This window comes from Oryzias melastigma, linkage group LG15 (assembly GCF_002922805.2).
Source record: "Oryzias melastigma strain HK-1 linkage group LG15, ASM292280v2, whole genome shotgun sequence".
In the NCBI taxonomy this organism is placed as follows: domain Eukaryota; kingdom Metazoa; phylum Chordata; class Actinopteri; order Beloniformes; family Adrianichthyidae; genus Oryzias; species Oryzias melastigma.
This window is the reverse complement of record NC_050526.1, coordinates 14,024,341-14,048,359: the sequence shown is the minus strand read 5'-3', so window position 1 is coordinate 14,048,359 and position 24,019 is coordinate 14,024,341. Positions and strand designations below refer to the sequence as shown.

At 40.7% G+C, this 24,019-nt stretch overlaps 1 protein-coding gene across 2 annotated transcripts in view; it reads left to right on the top strand.

The window, feature by feature from the left end:
• Positions 1–945: 945 nt before the first annotated feature.
• LOC112161766 (echinoderm microtubule-associated protein-like 6) overlaps positions 946–24,019 on the top strand; it is a 63,647-nt gene continuing 40,573 nt past the window's right edge. For both annotated transcript variants that reach the window (XM_024297208.1, XM_024297206.1), the window contains exons 1-6: positions 946–2,145; positions 19,967–20,126; positions 20,253–20,351; positions 20,435–20,503; positions 21,918–22,103; positions 22,205–22,340. In XM_024297208.1, coding sequence (XP_024152976.1) covers positions 1,949–2,145; positions 19,967–20,126; positions 20,253–20,351; positions 20,435–20,503; positions 21,918–22,103; positions 22,205–22,340 — 847 coding nt within the window. In that variant the 5' untranslated portion in view covers positions 946–1,948. The remainder of the gene's footprint in view (positions 2,146–19,966; positions 20,127–20,252; positions 20,352–20,434; positions 20,504–21,917; positions 22,104–22,204; positions 22,341–24,019) is intronic.

Sequence of the window (24,019 nt, the reverse complement as noted above, 5' to 3'; positions counted from 1 at the left end):
ACTAGAAAAAGAGCTGGAAAGCCAAGAAAAGGAGGACAAACATGCAGAGTAGAGGAGGGACAGTGATGATCATCAATCATCTGGTTAAATGTCAGAAAGTAAAAAGAAATATTACAAACTTGTGACAAATACAGTTTTTCAATAAAGGTAAAATGCTTGCAAATATAAATGTTTTTATGGAATAAAATTGTCCCACACAGCTGGCTTTGGCCTGATTGAGCTTGATTGATTAACTGAACTGATTTGGGGCCATTTTGAACACAATATTAACTAAAACAGTGACTTTGGACACAGAGGTCTAAAAAAAGTGTGTGAACTCAAACAAGACGGGATTAAAACACATCAGTCTCATGCATGTAGTCAGGTTCGATCGCATATCAGTTCATAGGATTGTTTTTTCCTGCCGTTCAGCACCACGGACAGCTCCTCTTTGTCACTCTGTTGCTGGGATTTGTAGTTAAAATTTCCGTTTGTTGTCATTGACAGTCAATCACATTGTTGGTCACCATTAGAACACAGTCTCCCACGGTGCTTTGCGCCCCCTCCTGAGGATCTGCGGTGTTTCTCGCATTTTTAACTCCCGAGTCTGAGCTGAGCATCTCTGAGAACTGGAGCGGAAACAAGGACACATAGAGCCTTCAAAATTAAAGCATGGGCGTCTCAGATGCATACATGCAGATAAATTCGCTGCAAAATGTATTTGGAAAAGAGTTTTCGCTCAGTATTTTGTAGTTTTATTTAAAAATGTAATTAAAACAGACCCATTTGTTAATAAAGATGCGTAAAATGTAAATGATTGCAACATTGAATGATACGCCTTTCTTTTGTAATAGAAATTTAGATTATTTTTAATAATAAAAAATACATAATTATACGCTTTTATTTTCTTGACCAAACACCGGAAGCGCAGATGAAGCGCGAGGCTTTGTTTTGCTTGATGCTCGTGCTTGTCAGTGGGGTAGAGAGGCGCGTGCCAGCATCCTCGTGCCGAGCTTCGGCCGTCGTCAAGGGAGGGTCTCCGTCAGAGTTCAGGTGTGTGCGCGCGTGCCCGAAGCGGGAGGATGCCAGCCGCGCGCCGCAGCCGGGGCTGCCGCTGCTGAACCGTCCGCCGTGTGTCGTCGCTCTGCCTCCCGGCGGCTCCTCGCGCCTCGTCGGCGCCGCATCCTCGCGCGTCCCGCCGGATTTGTGAATCAGCCTCCACGCACGGATGCAGCTGCCGTGAACGCGCGCAGAGGGGGAGACGGGAGCACAAACAGCCGCGCTGTGGTCACGCACGGCCGGGAGGATTAACGCACGCTGGGATTACTGCTGCAGGATCACAGGCTCCCATCAGTGCTGGCTGGGTTTGTTGCTGGGTGATTTTGAAAAAAACTTTATGGACTCGTGGAGACATTTTCATCTTTTCATCTTAAATATGTGTTTTAATCCGCCAAGTGAGGACACATAACATTAAAAACGGGAAGGAGAATCAGAAATGTGCGCGCGGGCGGATGGAGAAGAAAGTTCCTGCTTGAAATAATCTCTGACACCACCGAGGAGCTGAGCTCCTCATCAATGAGGAGGAGGATGGCTGGTTATCACCTGCAGAGGAGATGAAGAATCACACTGATCATAGTAACCACAGGAACATTATGGGATGGATTCTCCCAGACTTTGATGGAGAGCCACGAGGAGAGAGCTGGAGCCTGATCTCCTCCTGCTGGACTCTGTGAGTTCACTCCTCCGTGTCTCTGTCTGCTGTTGCTCCCTAAATTAATCAGGTGTAAAACCAAAAAATCTAAAGGAGGAGAGGATGAGCTCCAACCCGACCGGAGCTGCTCCATCACTTTGATCCAAAAACCCAGAAAACTGACATTTCTGCCCCGGGATTAAAGGACAAGCTCCGCTCTGCTGTGGAGGAGTGAGCAGGAGGAGGAGGAGGAGGCGCGGTCCCGTCAGATGAGTGAGCATGTCGGACCGGAGCGCCCCGGGCTGCCGGCTCAGACTGGACTGGGTCTACGGGTACCGGGGCCACCAGTGCCGGAACAACCTGTTCTACACGGCCGGGAAGGAGGTGGTGTACTTCGTGGCGGGAGTGGGCGTGGTTTACAACACGAGGGAGCACAGCCAGAGGTTTTACATGGGACACAACGATGACATCATCAGGTGAGACACAGCTTTTGGACCTTCAGAGGAGCTGTACCGATCCTCTGAAAGTTTCTAACTAAACACTTGATTGAATGCTTCAGATAATCAGTTAAAAAAGCAGATTTTTGAAATAACACCAAAAGTGTTAAAGTCCATGTGTGCACTTTCCATCAACCAATGCCATGTTTTGTGTCAGCTGTTGATCTAAAATGATTTAAAAAAATTGCTGCAACAATCAATTTAGACTAAATAATAAAAATAATAATTAACCCTGAAGTGGGGAAATTACACTGTTGTACAGCAGAAAGTATACATATACATTCCTAACTACTTATTTGTAGGTACACCTTGCTAGTACTGGGTTGGACCCCATTTTGTCTTTATGCTTCATGGTATAGATCAGGGTTATCAAACTCAATTTTCCTGAGTCTGGCTCAAGCTGGGCCATATGAGACTCCATTTGTGCCAAACATTTGTTTTTACATCCACTGTCTGTGTCTTTGGTCCATCATCTATGTCTACTGAACAAGTTTATTGACATTTGTACATAGACATATGTTCATGTCTATGTGTGAAGCCTCAGATTCCTGTTCTTAGTTTATAGGAGTGATACCCGGTGTGATCTTCTGCTGCTGTAGTCCATCTGACTCAAGATTGTTGTGTGTTCAGAGATGTTCTTCTGCAGACCTCGGTTGTAGTCAGTGGTTATTTGAGTTACTGTTGTCTTTCTATCAGCTGCAACCAGTCTGGTCATTCTCCTCTGACATCAACAGGGCATTTTCACTCACAGAACTGCCCCTCACTGGATAGTTTCTCTTTTTCTGACTATTCTCTTTAAACCCTAGAGATGGTTGTTGGTGAAAATCCCAGTAGATCAGAAGTTTCTGAAATACTCAGACCAACAATCATGCCATATTCAAAGTCACTTCAATCACCTTTCTTCACCATTCTGATGCTCGGCTTGAACTGCAGGAGATCGTCTTGATCATGTCTACATGACTTATTGTTGAGTTGCTGCCATGTGATTGGTTGATTAGAAGTGTGGGTTAATGAGCAATTGGACAGGTGTTTAATAAAGTCGCTGGTGAGTGAAATAAACAACATATGAGCCACTAAAAACCAAAACATACATGTGTGCATTTAAATATAAAAATACATAGAAACATAGTTGTGTACATTTGAGCAGAATAAGATAGCTCCAGATATTATGAATTATTGAGTAATAAACCCACCCTAACAAATCCTATCCATCCTCATCTTCTACCTCCAGCTCTGCCTCCTGTCTCTTCATCAGAGTCTTTAAACCAATAACATGGCTGCTCTCACCAAAAATCATCTACACCAGGGTATTCAAATCCAGGCCTCGAGGGCCGGTGTCCTACATGTTTTCCAACCAACCTTCCATTGAAGCTCCTTATTGGCTGCTAATTTCCAGGATCAGGTATGTTTAGCCAATAAGGAGCTTCAATGGAAGGTTGGTTGGAAAACATGTAGGACACCGGCCCTCGAGGCCTGGATTTGAATACCCCTGATCTACACCATTCCTTTCATTCTTGATGACACTCTTTTGTCACACATCACACCAGAAATCTTCTTCCACCTCTTTCCCAACCAACATATTGGCTGAATCTGAATTCTTCCTCTACCCCTATGGCTTCTTCCTTCCGCCTTCAATTGCAGGGCCGTTTGAGGCTGTATTGGTGTCGGAAATGTTTTTTTTTTTTTGTGGAGGAGTGGTAGGGACGATCTTAGGGCTAGTTATCCCTCTGCCAGTAGTTCGATCTGCGTCGCTCATGTGGGGAAGGAGAACTGCATTTCTTCAGTCGTTTCACCCCTGAACGGAAGATTACAGGTTCAATTCCTTGCCCACCCATTTGTTGAAGTGCCCCTGGGAAAGACTCTGAACTCCACATTGTCTCTGGTGGTCATAGGTTGACCATTTGCGCCTTGAGCCTTCAAGGAAAGTAGAAAATCACTGTAAAAGTATACACTACTTAAGGTTTCCATAACTGTAGGGAAATAATTTGTATTTGGCTATTTTGTCATAAGATAAAGTTATGCTGATTAATTTCTTGAATGCTTAGCTTTTGATCTTGATGTTTCGAATTTGATAAAACCCAGAAAATAATCACATGGACTCTCTTCCCTGAATCTTTGACAGACATCAGTTTGAATGATTTTCTGAGCAGAATAGCCTCAAACATTCAAACAAATGTGATCTCAGTATGCAAAAACTTAGAAAAATCATGTTGCTCACTCTGTGTGGATCAGATTAACTCATTAAGCACTTGTTTGTGGTATAAAACCAGTGAAACACCCCCAACCCTTAATCTGGGATTATCTTTCATTTTTGTCATTAAAAGTGGTGTTCTGTTTTGGCCTGGTTTTATTTCTACAGGAAAACATGCAGTTCACTTTTTTTTTTTTTTTTTTAGAAGAGCACACCCTCACCGTTCAAATGTCAGTGAATGCACCAGTGAGGTTCTATCCACAGCAGGATTTAAACATGTGAACTTCAGGCTGGAAACAGCAATAAACGTTCTCTGCTTCTCACATTCACTCTGTTCCATCCAAAAGTTCTTAGGCGTAATCCTCTAGGATTAAACTTCGTCAAAGTTAGCGTGCGGCCAAAAAAAGTCTTTGATGATTCCAACTTCTAGATAGTGTCACTATGGCAACTGTGCAACGTACAAAAGACATGGACATGATTTAGCTTTTGAACATTTTAGCCAGGAATTGAAGAACCTCACATCATCAACAGTTCACCTCTCTCCTTCTCATCTCTGTTTTTCTAATCAAAACTACAGAGCCACCTGGTGATTTAAATAAGAACTATTATCCTTGAACACATCTTTTCTCTTTGTGAAATATAGACTGAGTCTGGTGCACAAGAATGTGTATGGCAGTCTTGGGTCCATCCATCCATCCATCCATCCATCCATCCATCCATCCATCCATCTTCTTAAGCTTATCCGGGACCGGGTCGCAGGGGCAGCAGTCTTAGCAAGGTTGCCAAGACTTCCCTGTCCCCGGCTCCTCCGGGCGGATCCCGAGATGTCTCTCAGGCCAACTAGACTCTCTCCACCGAGTCCATGTCTTCCCCGGGATCTCCGTCCAGTGAAACATGCCCAAAACACCTCACCAGGGAGGCTTCCAGATTTCCGAGCCACCTCAACTGCCTCCTCTCGATATGGAACTGAACCATGTTTTTTGTTTTTATCTAGCAACTGAACAGGTTGTAGAAAGATGAGTGTGTGCAAGCAGTTTTGTCGTTGAAATAGATAACCAGTTATCCCATTCGAGCTTGTTCCTGTCCAGGGTCACAGGGGTTTCCCAAGTGCCTCAGAGTGAGGGCAGGGTAACCCTGGAACATTTACCAGTCCAGTAGGGCGCCACACACTCAGACATCTAGATCAGGGGTGTCTAAAGTCAGTCCTCGAGGGCCGTTGTCCTACATGTTTTCCAACCAACCAGCCGCTGAAGCTCCTTATTGGCAAAACATACCTGATCCAGGTAATCAGCAGCAGATAAGACAGGATTCTGGAAAACCAGCAGGAGGCCGGCCATCGAGGACTGACTTTGGACACCCCTGATCTAAAGCTACGTTCACACCGCCCTCTGATCAAGCAACTACTTTCAAGGAAAAGTCTATGTAAACCTGCTTATATGCAGATTTCGGGCTTCTGCATTCACGCATCACTACGCAAACCACTTTGACCAACCAGCAACTTGGATTTGGTAGTGACGTATGGCTTGTGTCCCTTTCCATTCATGGTGTTCCAACTATTTAAAAACTGATCATGGAAGAGAACCCCCACTGGTGGATAACAAATGAAGCAATGAATCATTCTTTTGGCTCTGCTAGAGACTTGTTCGGTGCAAACAACCCCTTGGTGGCTCTCTTGTGTAAGAGTTGGAAGTGTGAGCTGTAGTGTCAATGGTGTAACCAATTTGAACCCCATGAAAATATATCCTTGGTTTTCTAGTCTAAGCTTATAGTCTGGTACCATTGTTTTGGGTGCAGATTTGACAGAAGCAGGACATCCATTTGCTCTCCTAATTCTAACATTTCAGGACAGGAAGTGCATTTGGACAGAAGAAAATGTCCCACAGATGTGTTCCAAAAGTTCAAGTTCTTCATCTTGACCAAGAAACTATCCAGGGTGTACTTCACCTTTACCTGACAGTAGTGAGGATAGGCTCCAGCAACACATTGAGTTGGAATAAGTGGGTTTAGACGATGACTCTTCTGTCTGTTGTGGTAGCAAAAGTCACAGGTTTTTCTGTATCACATAGTTGGACCTAAAAGAACCAAGTCCATGGTCACCAGTATAAATGCCCGTACCTAAGGAGTCAAGCATAACACAAGTAGGACTGTCAACCAGAGGGTGTTTAGCTTTGTCAAAACCGCTTTGTGCTCAAAGGGAACTTTTGCAATAGTAGGTACATGCATTGAATCTTTCAAAGGTAGTTGTTTTCTGTAGTACAGGTGTGATAAGACCCACGGCAGGAGCAGCACGAATGCAGGATGGTGGAGTCGTTGCTGGGGTCATCTCTGAAACTGTAGGTGCAGGGCCAACAGTAACTATTGACGCATTTATCAAAGGCTTTCAACAAATCTTTCCCGAGAAGAGGCATTGCGAACTGAAGACTAGGTGTGACAAATGGTACTTTTTTGTAGATGTAATGATGCAGGAAAAACAGTGTAAAGTCTGACTCCACAAAGAAGTCAAGATCTTTGAGGTGGCTGATAGATGTCATCTTGGACAGCTGTGGGTGTCGTCATGTTTGTATTTCTTTTGAAAAGGTGAGATGAGGCTCCTATACTTTTATCTTGATATACTGTGGATTCAGTAGCAATGACTTTAAAGGCAGGTCAGGTTCCATCTCATCACTGAAGTAATCACATGTTCAATCAGTTGATCCCAGATGATTTCATCAGGTCAAAGCTACATTTTAATGCAACCTCACACTGTACAATGTTCTTTGGTGTTGTCTGTGTTTACACAACACTGTCTATTCAGTAGAAATGGGTGGTGGATGGTGCTTATTTATAATTATTTGTAAGTCAAGGTGCTACAATTCTTGCTTTATACCTGAACCATATGTTTCATCATGGAACAGAATCTGGTGAACGTGAATGTTTGCATCCCTACTGTATGTCAGCATCTTACACCAGGCTCAGTAAAATCCATCTGAATGTTTTTTCTTTACTGTTCCCTGCTTGGGCTGCACGGTGGCGCAAGTGGTTAGCGCTCTCGCCTCACAGCGAGAAGGCCCCGGTTCGAATCCCGGCTGGGACCTTTCTGTGTGGAGTTTGCATGTTCTCCCCGTGCATGCGTGGGTTTCCACCGGGGACTCCGGCTTCCTCCCACCGTCCAAAAACATGCTTCATAGGTTAATTGGTGACTCTAAATTGCCCCTAGGTGTGAATGTGAGAGTGAATGAGTGTGTGATTGAGGCCCTGCGACAGACTGGCGACCTGTCCAGGGGTGTACCCCGCCTTCGCCCATCAGTGGCCGGGATAGGCTCCGGCACCCCCGCGACCCCGAACGGGATGAAGCGGTCAAGAAAATGGATGGATGGATGGATGTTCCCTGCTTATCAGCTAAGGAAAAAAAAGTTTTTTTTAATTTGTCATTTTGTCTTTTTGTTTTACACAAATCATACATCAAACTAAAAGAAAACCCCCAAAATGAAAGTTCGAACCAAATTATGGGCAAATTGAATTGTTGCATCCCGAGTGGTTTGAGGTCACATCAATCAAACACTGCTGACTCGTTATGAAATTGGAGGAAGGCTGGGGTCCAGTAGAATTGTGCTGGTTGTGTTTTTTCTGTGTGCACGTGTGGATGTGTGCACGTGTAGACTCCGAGTGTGTTTGAATGACAGAAATCAGAGTCGTTCAGGAAAGCAGCAGAAGGGATTTTCTTAGCTGATGGGAGAAGTGGAGGAGGGAGATGATTCAAGGGGGTTACTCATCTATGCAACACGCACACAAACACACAAACACACTCACACACACACCTGGTGTACTGTGAGTCATGGCAGCAGCAGGCATGTTTTGACAGTTTTTACAGCAGGGCTTTCAGCTGCAGCCTGCAGTGGTGTGAGTGTGTGTTTGTGTGTGTGTGTGTGTGTGTGTGAGGCTAATGCTGCCTCAGCCAGCTTTGCTCTCTAACAGCAGAGTTGTATTTGCATTTGTGCCAAATATTCCCTCACAGATGACTGCAGGTTTCCAGAGAAAGCATTTTAACTGTTTTGCAGCTGAAATAAATCAAAAAGAGGAGTTAATTATCTAATTTAGACTCGTTTTGCCTGTTTTCCTGAACAAACTCACATGTGAGTATAAATGCTAAAAATAAAAAGAGGCTAAATGAACAGAAACAAGAGCCTTTAATACAGTTTTGCACCAAATGTCCATAAAGAGATTAAATAGGTTTACATAGGCATTGAAATATTTGACATAAAATATTTATTTAAAACACATGACATGAATTAAAATAAATTCCTTATTTAAATAAAGTTTTATTATCTTTTGTAAATTTTTATGGGTCTGAAGATCTCTTGAAATCCTTGAAACTTTGAACATTTCCTTGAAGTTTAAAAGGTTTCATAATAAATATTTATGAAATTTAAGGTTAATTAACATTAATTGTTGAAGAATACTCAAAGGCTTTTCTTTTTTTTTTTTAACACACATAAGAAAATGCATTTCACTCCATTTCTAACATGTCCTTTTGTCATTTTTCTGATGATGAAGGACAAATATTGAGAAAATGAAGATTAAATTAGCATTTCTGAGTATTTCTTTATTCACATTGTTGTGAATCAGGAGCAGAATCATAACAAAGTGGTAAAATTAAATAACTTCTGAGTTCTCATAAAAGCTGGAAGTGTTTGGGTTGAGATGCTGACACTCGTGAATTCAGCTCCAACGTTCGGCTCTGGTCCAAGAAATCTGATGCAGAGTCAAGTTTGAGTCATGGCTGCAGCAGTGAAAGCAGAGAAGTCCAAACGCCTCTTTTCTGCAGCCTTTCATCCTGTTGAATGTGAGCCTGAGCGCTCAGCGGGAAGATAGACTGTCCTGATGTGTGAACCACCGTCACTTTTCCTTCTCAGTGGGAAGAACCCTCAAAATGTTTGACATCCATGTGACCAGCTTCCCTGAGAATGAAGATCGTCTCAGTCACCTGGATCTTCTTCTCCGTAGACCTGCAGCTCCAAACCTCATCAACAGAAAAGCAAAAGAGGTGCCAGGTTCTGTCAGAACCCTGACTGTATACTGGACTGAGCGAGGGGGACGTCACCCACAGAAAATGACTTATTTCCACCCCCAAAGAAAAGAAGTCAATTCAGTCGCCATTTTTTGTGATACAACAGCAGCACACTTTAGAGGTTCAGATTTGCAACCGAAAATGACCCACTAAAAAGGACAAAACACCTATAGATTTATGTTTTTACCACAGTCAACAGGAGCTGGAAAGATCTGCAGAAGCTAGGCTGGAATTCTGCTGCCATGTCTCGGTCCGTATGGTGCGCTCGCCTTTTCATCACGGCTGCTGCGTCCGCTGGTGTCAAACTGACCTATGCTTCTGATAAAACCATGAACGCTCGTTCTGTCAAATGCAGGAATTTAAGTTGAAGAATTTTTTAGTTTTTTTAGTTCATTCAACTGCATCAGCTGATAAGCTGTGACTCAAAGAGGACCAAAGATAGTCACAAAATAAGAAATATATTCTTCAAGCTGCTCCCTTCCATTGATGAAATTGTAAACATTTTAAACTCATGTTGTATTCGGTATATCTGTATTTTTAATGCTTCATGGAAGGAAAAAATAATGAAAGAAACACATTAAAAGAAGCAATATCCATTTTATTTCACTCAATAACACAAAAGATGAGGGTCAATTAATTTTGGTAAAATATGATTGAAATATGAAGCTTGACCCAAAGATAACTACAACCATCGCCATGTTTACCAGCAAGCTTCTGGATTTTTTAAATCTTTTTAAATGAAGGTCACACCTTCATGACAAATGCAGCCTTCATGCTGATCACACCAACCTTCATGGAAGATCAAGTCAGTTTGCTGTTAAACCCGTGGATATTGTTAACATAGAAAAGTTCTCTGCCTTTTGGTAGATGACCCTTCTTATGGTGGGAATGGAAGTAAAAAAGTTTTATACGAAACTGTGGAAGATTTATGTTAAAAATAACCAATTTTTCTCAGTGACTTCTGCAGTTAAACATGTTTTTGACGAGCTTGATGAAGTCTGGAACTGAGTTAGTGTTTTTCTCTACGACTCGTTTTTCTGATTGATGGTTTGCTCCGTAATTGCAGGCTCCATGTTGATGCTGTAAAGCCACACGGGCAGAGTCTGACAGGCCATTCTTCACCGCTGCAAAGAGCTGCTTCACACTTTATTGGGATTCAATTTTTTCTTTTTTTTGGTTGAACTTATTCCATTAAAAAACACGACTTTTGCTCAGAACCAAGTGAAATGAAATGTCTCTCTTTAATCAAAGCAATATTAGAAGATATTTTGTCCTCTGCTTAAAAGTCCCACTATTATCCGTTTTTGATCTATTTTTTAAATGTTCTCAGTGGTCTTTTAATCGTGATTATTGAACACTCCGATTTTCCTCATGGTGGGATTTTAACGCGGTCGCAGCAGCAGCAGGTTTTAAGAGAATAAAGGTCAGAAAAATGAAAGATGATCATCAGTTCCGACTCCCTCTTCTTTCTTTTCTCTCCTTACTGTCCCACTTCCTGCTGCCCGCCTGCAGCTAAAGTCCACTGAACACACTCACACACACACACACACACACCAGATGAACTAAACCAAATCTGAGGTTATTATTGTGTTTGTGCAGTTTTCATTGTGTTTCTGCTCCACTGAGCAAACAGAACCAGTGTCCTGCATGCAGAGCTGCAGACTCCAGTCCTTCCTGAAAGCCTTCAATTTCAGCCTCCTCCATTGAAACAAACTACGGTAATTAATAAGATATTATTACAGTTTTTGGTTTGTAAAACTTGGAGCTGAAAAGCAGATTTTATTGTATTATTTGTGAAACCTTGTAGTTTGTGTCCCCATAAAGATGAGTGAGGGTTCAGTGCTTTTGGTCACCCATGAGACTCAGAACAGCAAATATGAGGCCTATAATGGGACGGCCATAGTGACTTTTGGTCCGCCCACATACACTTTGTTGGTTCCACCAACCTGCCAATCAGCAAAACAAACCCCCAATAATATACGAATTTGACACAAACTCACACACACAGCTGTCATGAATAGAAAAGATATAAATATGAATCAATTATTTTGACACCACACTGTACAAAAGCTTATTTTTGTTGTGAAATTTTATCTTTTAAAATAGACTTTGATAGAAAAGTGCTTCCTGTCTAAACCCCCCCCCCCCCAGTGGTGACTTGAGGAACTGCAGCATTTGTAACTTCCTGAAACTTGTTTATTCTATTACCACAAAAATTTGACCCACAAATCTTCATCAAATCATCACATTATTGATGGTCACATGATCTAGATGCATTTATAAATGCAGTGTCTCCCCCTACTATGACAATGGAACACCTTTAGATTATCCTACACCACACGGCATCGTACTAATTAACTAAGGTCAAAACGTTCATGTTGAAGAGGTGCATTCAGGTTCTGCACAGCTCGTACATTAATGATGCAGCTGCTGTAAACTATCAAAGCTTCTCCATGGGGTTCAATGGGGTTTCATCTCCCTCTCACATTTTAAACCTGATCGATCCTGTCTTTGCACGTCTGGAATAAGTACTGCTATTTTAAAGAAATGAACGTGAAGTGCTGGAGAGCCGAGCATGCAGCTGGATTATGAAAAGACTCATTAAGAAGCTGCATAATCTGTCCGGAGGCAGCTCATCCGCTCCAGAGAACTGGTGCTTTCATTCAAGTCAGTAGATTATAAACCCCAACATGCAGTTCATTAATGTTCCTGAAAGACAAAAAGAGAAAATTATTATTTTGTGGCTTTGGGCTAAAGTTTTTGTGGGGACAAATGTGCATTTAAAAACAAAAATATTTCATAAATACATTTATTCATAAATTATTGGTATTTGTAGATGACTTAGCTGTTGTTCTTTGATAAAATATGCTGAGAAAAGACACATTTGTGAGTCATTTGGCTCCAACACAAGCCTCAGGTCCAGATTCTTCTATCTGAGCAAGTAAAGCCAAAACAAGCGTTGCATAAAATCTGTGAAAAACTGAAACTTCTGAGCTGTAGAACAGACCTGCTCAGTCAGAACAGGGTCAGGGAAGCTGTGTGTGTGACGCTCTGCTGACCGCCGTCACTAACGAAGGCAGAAGGCTTTGGTCGTTTGCTGTTGGGGACTAATTGCTCATCGATGCGTTCAGGTTCTGCAGGAAAAGCTGCAGGCTGAATGGAAGTTTGCAGTTTTCACTTTAGTTTATTATCTGTTCTTGATGACTTAAGATTTTATTAGCACTTCAGTTTTTTCTCTTTGTGGGAGTGTGTTGGCCATTTTCAAAACGTTGTTGGACATTGTCAATGTGGCTGTTCACTACTTTACTATTTAAAATTTTATGGGTCCTGTCCATATGTTTAAAATAATGAAAGCTCATGTGTGAGCTCCACAGTGGTGCAGTGGTTGGCGCTCTCGTATCCCATCAAGAAGTATCTCGCCGTTGCCCCACAGTAGCCAAGATAGGCTCCAGCAACCCCAAAAAGAATATGGCGAGTTAAGAAAATGGATGGATGGAAAGCTCATGTGAGGACGACAGCTTCGAGGGCAGACCTCCTAACAGGGGGGGTTTACAGGGTTATAGGGAGAAGAGGTCTGGGTTAGGTCTGTCCCCCCCCCCCCCCCATCCCACTCGGAAAGAAAGGATCTTTAGTGGGTGAAATGATGAAACCAAGTTCCTCCAAGGATCTTTGATTTCTTTTATCTTTTCCTAGAAAAACTGCAGAACCTCAATTTTATTGTAAGTCAGAAAATAAGATTAATGTTTCTTAAGATTCATTCATGCAATGTATGCATGTCACTTGTTAATCCTTGTTATTTCTGATTCTTTTTTTAGTCTTTTTTGCATCTTTTTTGCTTTAAATTATTTGGATCGTTGTTTCTGGTGATTGTTTGGAAGAACTTTGAAGCCTCAGATGATGCTGTCACAAAGCAGCTGCTTCACCATAGAAAACGTGTATTATTTATTTTGAAAGATCTTTTTTTTCTCTAACAGCTTCAGTTTGTTAAGTGAGAAGAGGCTGACTTCCCAAGTCCTCTTTTTTTCCCGCGTGCCTCCTTTCCTCTGACAGACTTCAGAATGTCGGTCGCTCAGGCCTGGTGGCTCCATGCGTTCACAGCTCAGTGATCTTCATCAAGATGATGAAGAAGAAATTATCTGTGCAGCATCCCACCAGCAAGCTGCCCCGCAGCAGTGAACGTTCTCACGATCTGCTGGCGCTCATGCGCTCTTTTGTGCACGCTGGGGCTGCACACGGATTCATGAAACAAACCTCAGAGGCCGCTCTGACTCTGGGAGATCTGCAAACCATATTCAAAGGAGGAGAGAGCAGGATTGTATTTTGGAGGCTGCAGCCTGTCATGCTCTCATCCTGGAGGAGCTGAAGCTCAGCAGCAGAACTTCAGTGGAACAAAAGAAACATGTTTATGTTGCACAGGTTTCTATAGCCTGCAGACAAATTTGGGATTCTTTCTGCTGTTAATGTTTTTTTTTCTGCTATTTTCGTGATGACAGCATGGTGGTATAGTGGTTAACACTCTCGTCTCACATTTAGAAAGTTTGAATCATTTCTCCATGCATGTATGGGTTTCCTCCCACAGTCCAAAAACATGCTTCAGAAGTTAAATGATGACTCCAAAATGCCAGAGGGTGCATGTGAGTGTGTGTGTCACTGCAACAGACTGGTGACTCGTTCAGAGGGGAACCTGCTGGGTGAATTCCAGCATCCTGGTAAATCCAATAAGAGATTGCAGGTTCTGAGGATGGGAGGATAAATCGATAAATGGCTGGATGGATGGATGGATGGATGGATGGATGGATGGATAAATTGAATTTTAATATGTTGTTCATGGTTGTGACTGGAGGCAGAGGACGTTCAGCGAGGACATTTCTCCCTAAAGCATGAAGTTGTTTGGAATTAAAGAAAGTTTCTGCATCAACTAGAAGAAACTGCAGTTTTTTTTTGTTCCAAACGTTTGTGAATTATACAGATATGATTCAAAATGGTATCAAATCTAGTTCTAACAGCAGCAATAGACATGGAAGATTATAAGCAAGATGAACAAATCCTGAAATTCTTCACAACAGAATGTTAGATCAGGACTTCCTTTTTTTAATATAGCTTCATTTTCCTATAAATTCCGTTTTAAATTGCGGACATGTGACTCAAACATTTAAAATTTTCTGTTTTTTGTTATAAAACAAGAAATAACTGATAGATTTTTGTATCTCTGTTTTGGATGAAAGTCAAGCGTGATCCACAGCAGAGGAGCTGAAAAACCTGAATGCCATCATAGATGAATAATTGTCCCAGCTGCCCCCCTGAAGGTCGATGGGGGGGCGGGGTTTATTTGTATTCCTGAATACACAGGAGGAGGAGCTCCTTTGAGCTTTTTATAGAAGCTGCTCTGATTTCATCGGATGCCATAAATAGAGTCGGCGGCGTGCTGCAGGTCTGTTTGTGATGCAGCCGTGAGGAGGCCTCATGATGAAGGTCAGAGGTGAATTATAGCCGTTGGGGGAGCACGCTACATGTGCTGTTAAGGGAGGGGGGGACACACAGTGGGGATGTGTCTTTCTGAGGTCCTCTCCTCAGCTGCACACATCTGTCTTCACCTTGTTTCTCCAGGTTCCTCTTTTCTAATAAGTTTGTTTCTCTGGAAGTTTTTATCTCTATTTTTTAAGATTTTCAATCATTTCTGGATCATTTTTGGAACAATTTTTACTTCATAATTCTTGACCAGCAGATTTTATTTTCCTGATGCTGAAACATTTTTTTACTGTTTTTTTCATAATGCAGGAAATTAGGAAAACATTTTTTTTGGTCTTTTGCAGAAAATTCTGATGGAGGTAAAACTGTTGTAGAGTAAATGCTGCAGCTGCAGACGTCGCCTCCTGGCAGGACTGGCGGTTCGCGTATGGAGGACAAAAACAAAAATAGACATAAAAAGATTTTTAACAGAAACATAAACCTTTGGTCCTTTTTTAGCTTCTCACCAGAACAGGACAAAACTATAATAAGATAAAAGAGAAACTTTATTTTTATTGGAGGGGAGCTGAAGGTGAACCATCGTCATGGCAACAGCCTCCAGCTTATAAAGGGTTTACATAGAAGTATTCAAATACATTTAAAGAAAGAAATTTCTTATTAAACAAAATCTAAAACATTTAGGTAAATAGTAAAACACACAATATTTATCAGATATATTATTTATTTATTGAAAATCTGAGAACTTACTAATTAAAAGCTGAGATTTTACCAGAAAACTACAATACATAATCACTGGAGAAAAACTCAATGATAGGACATTTTGGATTGTGATTGGATCAGCAGGGCGTTGGAGGGGTCGGACAACACCAGACGTCCCAACAATCCCTTGTTTTAATTATAGTGCTTGCTAGTCTGAGACAACCTCTTGGATTTTTTGGATATGAAGGACAAAAGTGTGGTTTGTTGTTCCCTAAAGAAGTTTCCATCATGCTGCAGTGGATTCGGTTTATTTTTCTGTACAGTAAGAAGAGCTGTAAATGTTTTGTATGTTGGAGCTTCATAAAGTACAGCTTCATGGTCAAAACTCAGTATGAAATAGGGGCGCCACGACTAATCAATGACTAATCGACTATTAAAATAGTTGACGACTAATTTAATAGTTGATTAGTTGTTACTTTAATTTCAGCAACTTCAGCTATCAACACTAGCATCTTCAGTGACCAAATCCAGCTTACAACATTCACACTAGTATTATTGCAGGTAATCCTTTATGTCTAGTTTTTAGTTAGTTTAAAGCTAATGATGGTTAAAGGGTAACCAAACCCTAAATTAACTTTTTTTTTTGGTTATTGATCTCAATAAATGGGGGTTTAAAAGTGTTGTCTGTTGGTCATTGTCAAATTTTTCAAAAAATTGAAATAAAACTGTTTAATTCTTCAAAATATAGTCAAAATTCGCCTGTGTGCTGCCCCCCACAGGTTGAATTGTGGAATTACAGTTGAATTTTGTGATTGGTCAAACCATGTAAGTTTCAGAAGTCTGACATCATGATCTGCAGCTCCAGTAATGATAACAGTCCAGCCCCCAAACCCCGCCCCTCTGACTGGATTTTCACATTTCGGCTGTGGGTGGAGTCAGCCTCCAACTTCCTGGTTTGGTTACCCTTTAAGATGTGTGCTTTACATCTAGTTTGCGCATGACCTGATTAGTCGACTAATCTGAATACATAATCTGTGATTAGTCGACAATTAAAATAATTGTTTGTTGAAGCACTATAGTGTGAAACCAGATCAGCAATAAAACTTCTTCTATAATTAGGGTTTTTTTTGTCCAGGATTCTGCTGAAAAAACACAATGAGAAAAGGTAGGTGCCATGGAACATCACTGATTGGATGATGACGTTTGTCCATCATTTCAACTGAAAGTTATTTGACATGAAGCGATACTAGATATCATCCAATCAGAGACCAGGTGCCAAACAAACCTAACCTCAGACAGACAGACAGACAGGTGAGGGTCGGTATGAAGCTTCGTCTTCATCTGCTGTAAATGATTAACTGCTGAGCAAACCTCCTTCAGCTGCAGAGCATCCGGCGGCGATGCAGGGATGTCGGTTCACACAGACGCCGCAGCTACTTTAACAGACTTTAATAAACTGAAAGGAGCCCCCATCATTTAATGAATTATATAGCCGGCGCATGAATAATGCATTGGCTCTGTCTGTGTGTGTTTGTGTTCAGTGGCAATTAATCTGTGTGACGACAGCTTCCCTCCTCGCCTGCTCGCATTCAGATCTCGCCGCTGACAGCAGCCGCCTCGTTCGTCTCAGACGGGACTTTGATCTGCAGGAAACGGGGGCCGGGCCGCTTTTAGACGTTTCTACCTCCAATTATGCTTCACTTACCCTGTCAAAGTGAAGTACTCGATGTTAGGCTTTCAGGAAAATTTAGTCAAATTAATTCTGCCTGAAAATGATTATAGCATCTGAGCTGAAACACACCGAAGTTGTGTTAAAAGATTCAGTCGTGCATGTTCATGTGCACGCTCAGTTTAATTGATTTTAGTCATGTCCTTTCTCACTGTTGCATTTGCTTTAATCCTTAATTTCTGAACAAAAACATCATTTTTTCACAGCTTTTTACAGGTTATAGCAGCACATCTTCCTTCCTTCAGCAGAGCAAAGTCTCAGGCATAAGTCTCGGCTCCACAGCTTCTGCAAACAAACCTGTCTATTATTAGCAGCTGTCTCCTCACTGAAGAAGTGTCTTTCTGCTGTTATGAGGACATGAAACTGCCTGAGGTGTCAAACTGGAGCAACAAACGAGAAGTAGTTCCAAGGCAGATCATTAAAGTTTAGGGGGAAGTTCTGGGAAAACTTCTGTTGCCATGGAAGCAGGAAGCCACTTCAGTGTTGGGTCTTCAGCAAAAATGAGGATGACTGAGAGAGAAAAAGATGGGTTTATGACAGCCGAGAGCTGAAGAATGATTTAATGCAGAGCCAAGAAACAAACACCAAACAAAAATGGACACAAAAGTTTGTTGCCATTCTTTCAGAAAAGTTGAAGCAACAATTTAATGTTGAGACACTTAAAAAAAGACTTTCCTAAAAAAGTTTTAAAATAGAAATGTGAGATTACATTTTTACATAATTTAAATTCTAAATGTCTAAAAAAAAGACAAAACTTCCAGGGAGCAAACATAGAACTCTTTAACTTCCGGACCGAAGCCTTATCAAGAAGATCAAAACATTAGATCAGATCAACTATAGGGTTTGTAACACAATTATTTCTTTCCTGTTTTGCTTTAATTTTAACTGTAAATTAATGTCTTAAAATGGACAAAACATTAATAACTTTGATTGTGGCTTCTTTTTTTCTCTGTGGTTAGATTAAATATCTATAACAATTATTTTAGATCTTTTATAACCTTTTATTTTACATTATTAATCTGAATTGCACAAAATGTAAGCGTAACCTTTAATATTGAGAGATTATAATCAAATTCTCAGGTGATCAGCAGCTTCTACTAATGTGTTTTTTAACAATCTTGTTTGTCCCACCCTTTTCCCCTAATTTGGAATAAAGGGTCACATGACCTGGCTTCATTAATATGTTATACGATTAATTGAGATGAGAATTAAATTTAGTTGTTATCTGCTTCTGATTCACGATTTGAATACAGAAATACTCAGAAAGGCAATTTTAAGCTCCATTTTCAATTTATATATTTCCTCCATCATTAAAAACATGGCACAGAAACGTTAAAATCTCTATTTTCATTATAGTGGGTCTTTAGGTTCAGATCTTCTGCTGGTAGACCTCTTTATATCCAAAAATAATACGAAAAAATATATAAGATAGTTAGGATGTCATTTTGTTTTAGAAATTCTGGTCAGACAAAAACTTAAAGCTTAACTCACCTGTTGTGTGTCCATATTCCCCAGAAAAATACTTTTCTAAGGAGCATGTGTCATCGTGCAGTGTTATGCAATCCTTCTATTGTAGTCTATGTTTGAACCTTAAACATATTTTCAATGATTCAGGTCTGAGCTGCATGAATTCTCTGAGATAGAAAGGCAGATATTTAACCTTCGCTCAGTGTCTCTGTTCCTCCAGCTCTCTCCTGCCTCACAGAAGAGTTTTATCTTCACTTCTTTTGTCTCGTGTGGGTCTGACCTTCAGGTCCCTGCTGAGGATGATGGAGAGATGAAAATGTGGTTTGGTGGAGATAAACGGTCCGAATGAGGGCCTGCTGGGGTGGAACTGCAACGACTGCTGTCGTTAGAGCTTGTGTGTCATTTTGAGGGTTTTAAATGATCAAATCTGATTTTTTTATCTAAATCTTTATTCATCTGCTCCTGATTCACAATGATTTGAATAAAGAAATACTCAGAAATGCAATTTGAAGCTTAATTTTCTTTATTTTTTGGTCCTCCATCATCATAAAAATGCCTCAAGGAGATGTTAAAAACAACAAAATATACATGTCATTGGACTCACTCTGGTTAGAGGAGCAAAGCAGAAATCCAGGAATTATTCCAAACCGCTGTTTTCTTTTTAGTGACATCCCAAACTGTTTGTTTTGTCCATCCAGACCTGCTGCAGGTGATAGAATGACTCTAATAAAGGTTCTATTCCTTTAGTCAACCAAACTTATATTGAAACAAAAAAAGTCTGAATTTTGCTTTAAATTAGTTTTGTTTTATCCTTAAACATTTTCGTTTTATGTTTCTTCCACATCTTCATTTTCATTGGATGGAATTTTTACCTTGAAGTTTGTAAAGTTTTTGAGTTTTTTTCAGTCTCTTCCTCCATCACTCTTCTGTTTCTGACAGAAAGAAGCAGAATTTCAACCGATAACTCAGTAAAGTTCATGTGTCATTAAAATGATATTAATGAAGTAAACAAATGGACACACACACTGAATCTCTTTTTTGTATGGATTATTTTTACCATTTGTTTAAAGTTCAGACACACTTTTACAGTGTAAAACAACATTTGACTCTGCTCATCACCTTTTATGTTGAATTTCTTTCCTGCACAAAGTTACTAAATACATAAATTTAGATGTTTTTCTTCCTTTACCTTCACCAGTCTGGCCTTGCATCCGGAGCGCTCCCTGGTGGCGACGGGTCAGGTGGGGAAGGATCCGTACGTGTGCGTCTGGGACTCCTTCACCGCCCAGACCGTGTCTCTGCTGCGGGATGGACACACTCATGGCATCGCCTGTCTCGCCTTCAGCCCTGACGGACAGGTGCCGGGCACACACACCTGCACACACACCCGCACACGCACACACACACAATAATTGCCAATAAACTAAATCTGATTTTATTAACATATTTGATCTAATCTGTGGAAATCGTTCCGCTCTCTGCAGCGGCTGGCGTCGGTCGGTCTGGATGCCAAGAACACCGTTTGCATCTGGGAGTGGAGGAGGGGGAAGATCCTGGCCTCGGCCACCGGCCACTCGGACAGGGTGCGAGGAAGCCCCCCCACCCTCTGTGCGTGTGTGTTTGCGTGTTGCTGCGTGTTTGTCCTGACGCTTGTTCTGTCCTGCAGATCTTTGATATCTGCTGGGATCCGTTTCAGCAGAACCGCCTGGTGAGCTGTGGAGTCAAACACATCAAGGTGAGAATCATGTCTGTGAGGAGACATTTGGACATAAACGGAGACAAAAACACATAAACCAAGTAGAATTTGTGGAAATGCTTTGAAATTTTGCATATTTTACAATTTCCTAAAGTAAACAAAAAGTAAAAGATTCTCAAACAATAACTTTTTTCATATAACACCTCTACAATATTAATATAGCATCTTATAGCAGGCCTACTTTAGACTGAATAATATCAGTGCGATTAAGAGAGTTGAAATGAAATTCATGTTCTAAAACACTTTATTGAAATACTCCAAGTATTTGCAAGAAAGAAAATACATATAAACAGAAAACTAAAATAAAAAGGAGGATTAAAAAAAGGGGAAAAAAATAACATTTTGAAAATATCAAAAAGAAAAATGTGAAATTATAAAATATAGAGCTAGGACTTCTGGTTCTGGATCAATGACAGCAAACGCACGACGCCAGCTCTCTGAGTCTAGTACCATCTTAACCCTTTAACTTCCCAACCGTGACAAATTTGATTAAAAAAAGTTTTTTTCTGGTGCTTATTGGCTTTGAGGAGTAATACACACAATCATTGTCTTCATTAATGTCTTTTAAGTGTTTTCTACTGTTTTGTTGAGCAGGCAGTCTTCAATCTCTTAGAATTCATAACAGAATTTCTGCAGAAGAGAGAGCTGTCATGGTCCTGAAGAAAACCCAGAGTTCAAAGACTGCCTGACAGTATACCCAAAGAAAATATAGAAAACAAAAGTATATATAAAGAACATTTATACAATAAAACCAATGGCATGTAGAAGTTCTATTATGCTCATTAAAATATATATTTTTAAACATTTGTAAAAGCTGGATGATTTAATAAATAAATAAATAAATACATAAATAAAGTGAACCACCATCAGATACTCAGAACAGCTCAAAACAAAATGAATTCTTGCCTGTGTTCAGTTCAATAAAAGTTTACGTTTAACTGAAATGAAACCTAAACTTTTATTTGTGTTTTTTATAACAGGGACAATGCAGATCAATAAACTGGTCATATGACAGATTAAAGCATGAATATCTGCTTTTAGTTTTTACTCCATCAAGTCCTTGAAAACAAATGTTAAAAATTGACAAATGAGTCAAAAACAACACAAAAAGATGGATTCTTTTCACAAGTCAAAGTCTATTCTGGGCATCAATTCAGTTCGGATGTCTCTATAGTACTCCGCCCACTGCAGCTGTTTCCTTCATGGCCCTGACTAATTATGAAGTTACTTTTTTTAATAAAAAATAAAAAATTCAATCTTTTTTTTGTCATAAACTGTATTGTTTGTTTGCTCTTTACAGATGTGATTTCCTCCCTCTTACATTTTTAGACATTTCAGAGAAACCCTGTCGTTCCGTCTCAGCATGTTTGTCCCTCTCGTTCTTGACCTTCAGTTCTGGGCTCTGTGCGGAAACGCTCTCACTCCAAAGCGCGGCATCTTCGGGAAGGCGGGAGACCTGCAGACCATCTTGTGTGTGGCGTCGGCTAAGGAGGACATCACGTACTCGGGAGCGCTGAACGGGGACGTGTACGTGTGGAAGGGACTCAACCTGATCCGGACGGTCCAGTCCGCTCACGGAGTGAGTCTCCTGCTGACCCGAACCTTCAGCCCGACCAGAGGACAATCCTAGATGAAAGAGGATGGACAAATTTGTGATTCCTTATCCGGTGTGTGTCTCAGGCTGGCATCTTCAGCTTGTTCTCCTGTGAGGAGGGTTTTGCCACTGGAGGCAGAGACGGCTGCATCCGGCTGTGGGACGTTGACTTCAAACCCATCACTAAAATCGACCTGCGAGAGGCGGAGCAGGGATACAAAGGTGGGAACGTTCCTGACCGGACAAACACAGCAAAACAAAAACACGAAGAGTATTTATGCAATACAACACTTTGAGTCTAAAGGTGAATTTCCTGGACAATATGTAAATTTTATTTAAACCAAATTCGTTTGACTCCTTGTGGAATTTGAACATTTAAATTAAAAAATATAGTTTTGTTTTACTTGTGTATTTATATATTTTTGACAAGTATGGACAAATGTACTCTGCAAAACTCAAAGAAACCTTTCACTTTTTTCTTTTTTCATCCAATTTTTCCTTTAATCCTCTAAAGTTTTTGAACATACATCTTTCTCCCAAAAGTCCTCCGGGGTTTTTTCTCCTGCTCATTTTTTTATTTCATTTACTTTTACCAGACTTATCTGTGATTTAGGTATAAAAGGGATTCATTCAAAATGTTGAGCTAATGTTGTGTCCATGTGGAACAAAAAAATAAAATAAAACGAAGCACATTTTTAAATGAAAAAATAAACTAAACCAAAAAAGGTCCCCAGGTAATCACTAGATGGCTTGTTATAGAAGAAGACGAAGAAGAAGAAGAACCTTTATTTCTATAGCACTTTTCACAGAATGGATCACAAAGTGCTTTACAAAAGAACATAAAATCATAAGACACAGGGAAATAGAACCAATAATCAATAATAAAACAGCTAAAAACACAGTAAAACACAGCAAAACATAGTAATGCAAGGGCTAAGATCAACTAAAAGCTCTCCTGAATAAAAACGTCTTGACCTGGGATTTAAAACACTCAACAGAGTTAATCTGACGCAACGGCAGTGGGAGGGAGTTCCAGAGACGAGGAGCAACAGCTTGGAAGGAGACGTCCCCTCTCGTCTTAAGGCTGGTTTTTGGGATGCTTAAAAGATTCTGACTGGAAGACCTCAAGGATCGGGCCGAAGAGTACGGGGTTAAAAGGTCACAGATGTACGTCGGGGCATGACCGTGCAAGGCTCTAAAAACTAAAAGTAAAATTTTAAAATCAATTCTAAATTTGACAGGTAGCCAATGTAAAGCAGACAATATCGGAGTGATGTGTGTCCGTTTACTGGTTCCGGTTAAAAGCCTTGCTGCAGAGAAATGAGGGAGCCAGGCGTATTTTTGTGGTTGATTTCTGCATGTCTTACTTCCATCAGAAAATTCCAGTATATTTTGTTCAATTAAAAACACGTTTTTTTGAATGAGTCAAAAATCAAAAAGGAAGTACTTTTAAAGTCCCATTTTCCCAACAGAATTGCTTTCCAGCCCACTGGCCTAGTGGTTAGAGCTTTGGTCTAACAACCAAATCCCACTGTGGGCTGATGTGTTTTTGTTTTAATCCCCAGAAAAGTCAATTAAGGTAGATTAAACTTTTTTTAAGAATAAACAGGGGAAATAAATGGCAAAATAGCAATGTGGGGGGCTGTTTGTTTTGATTTTGGTATTTTTAAAGAGTAAGTAAATAGTGCAGTTTGAGGCTTAGCCCATATTTGAAAAATGCCAAAAAGGGGGCGGGGCTTGTGGAGCCAGACTGAGAGGCAGAGGTGTGGCTTAGATCTATGATTGAGTGTTGCGCAATGTAGCACATACTGGGTATATTGTTGATTTGAATGAGTCAAAAACCAAAAAGGCAGTACCTTTAAAGTGTCATTTGTAGATGTAAAGAGCCAAAAAGAGTTGAT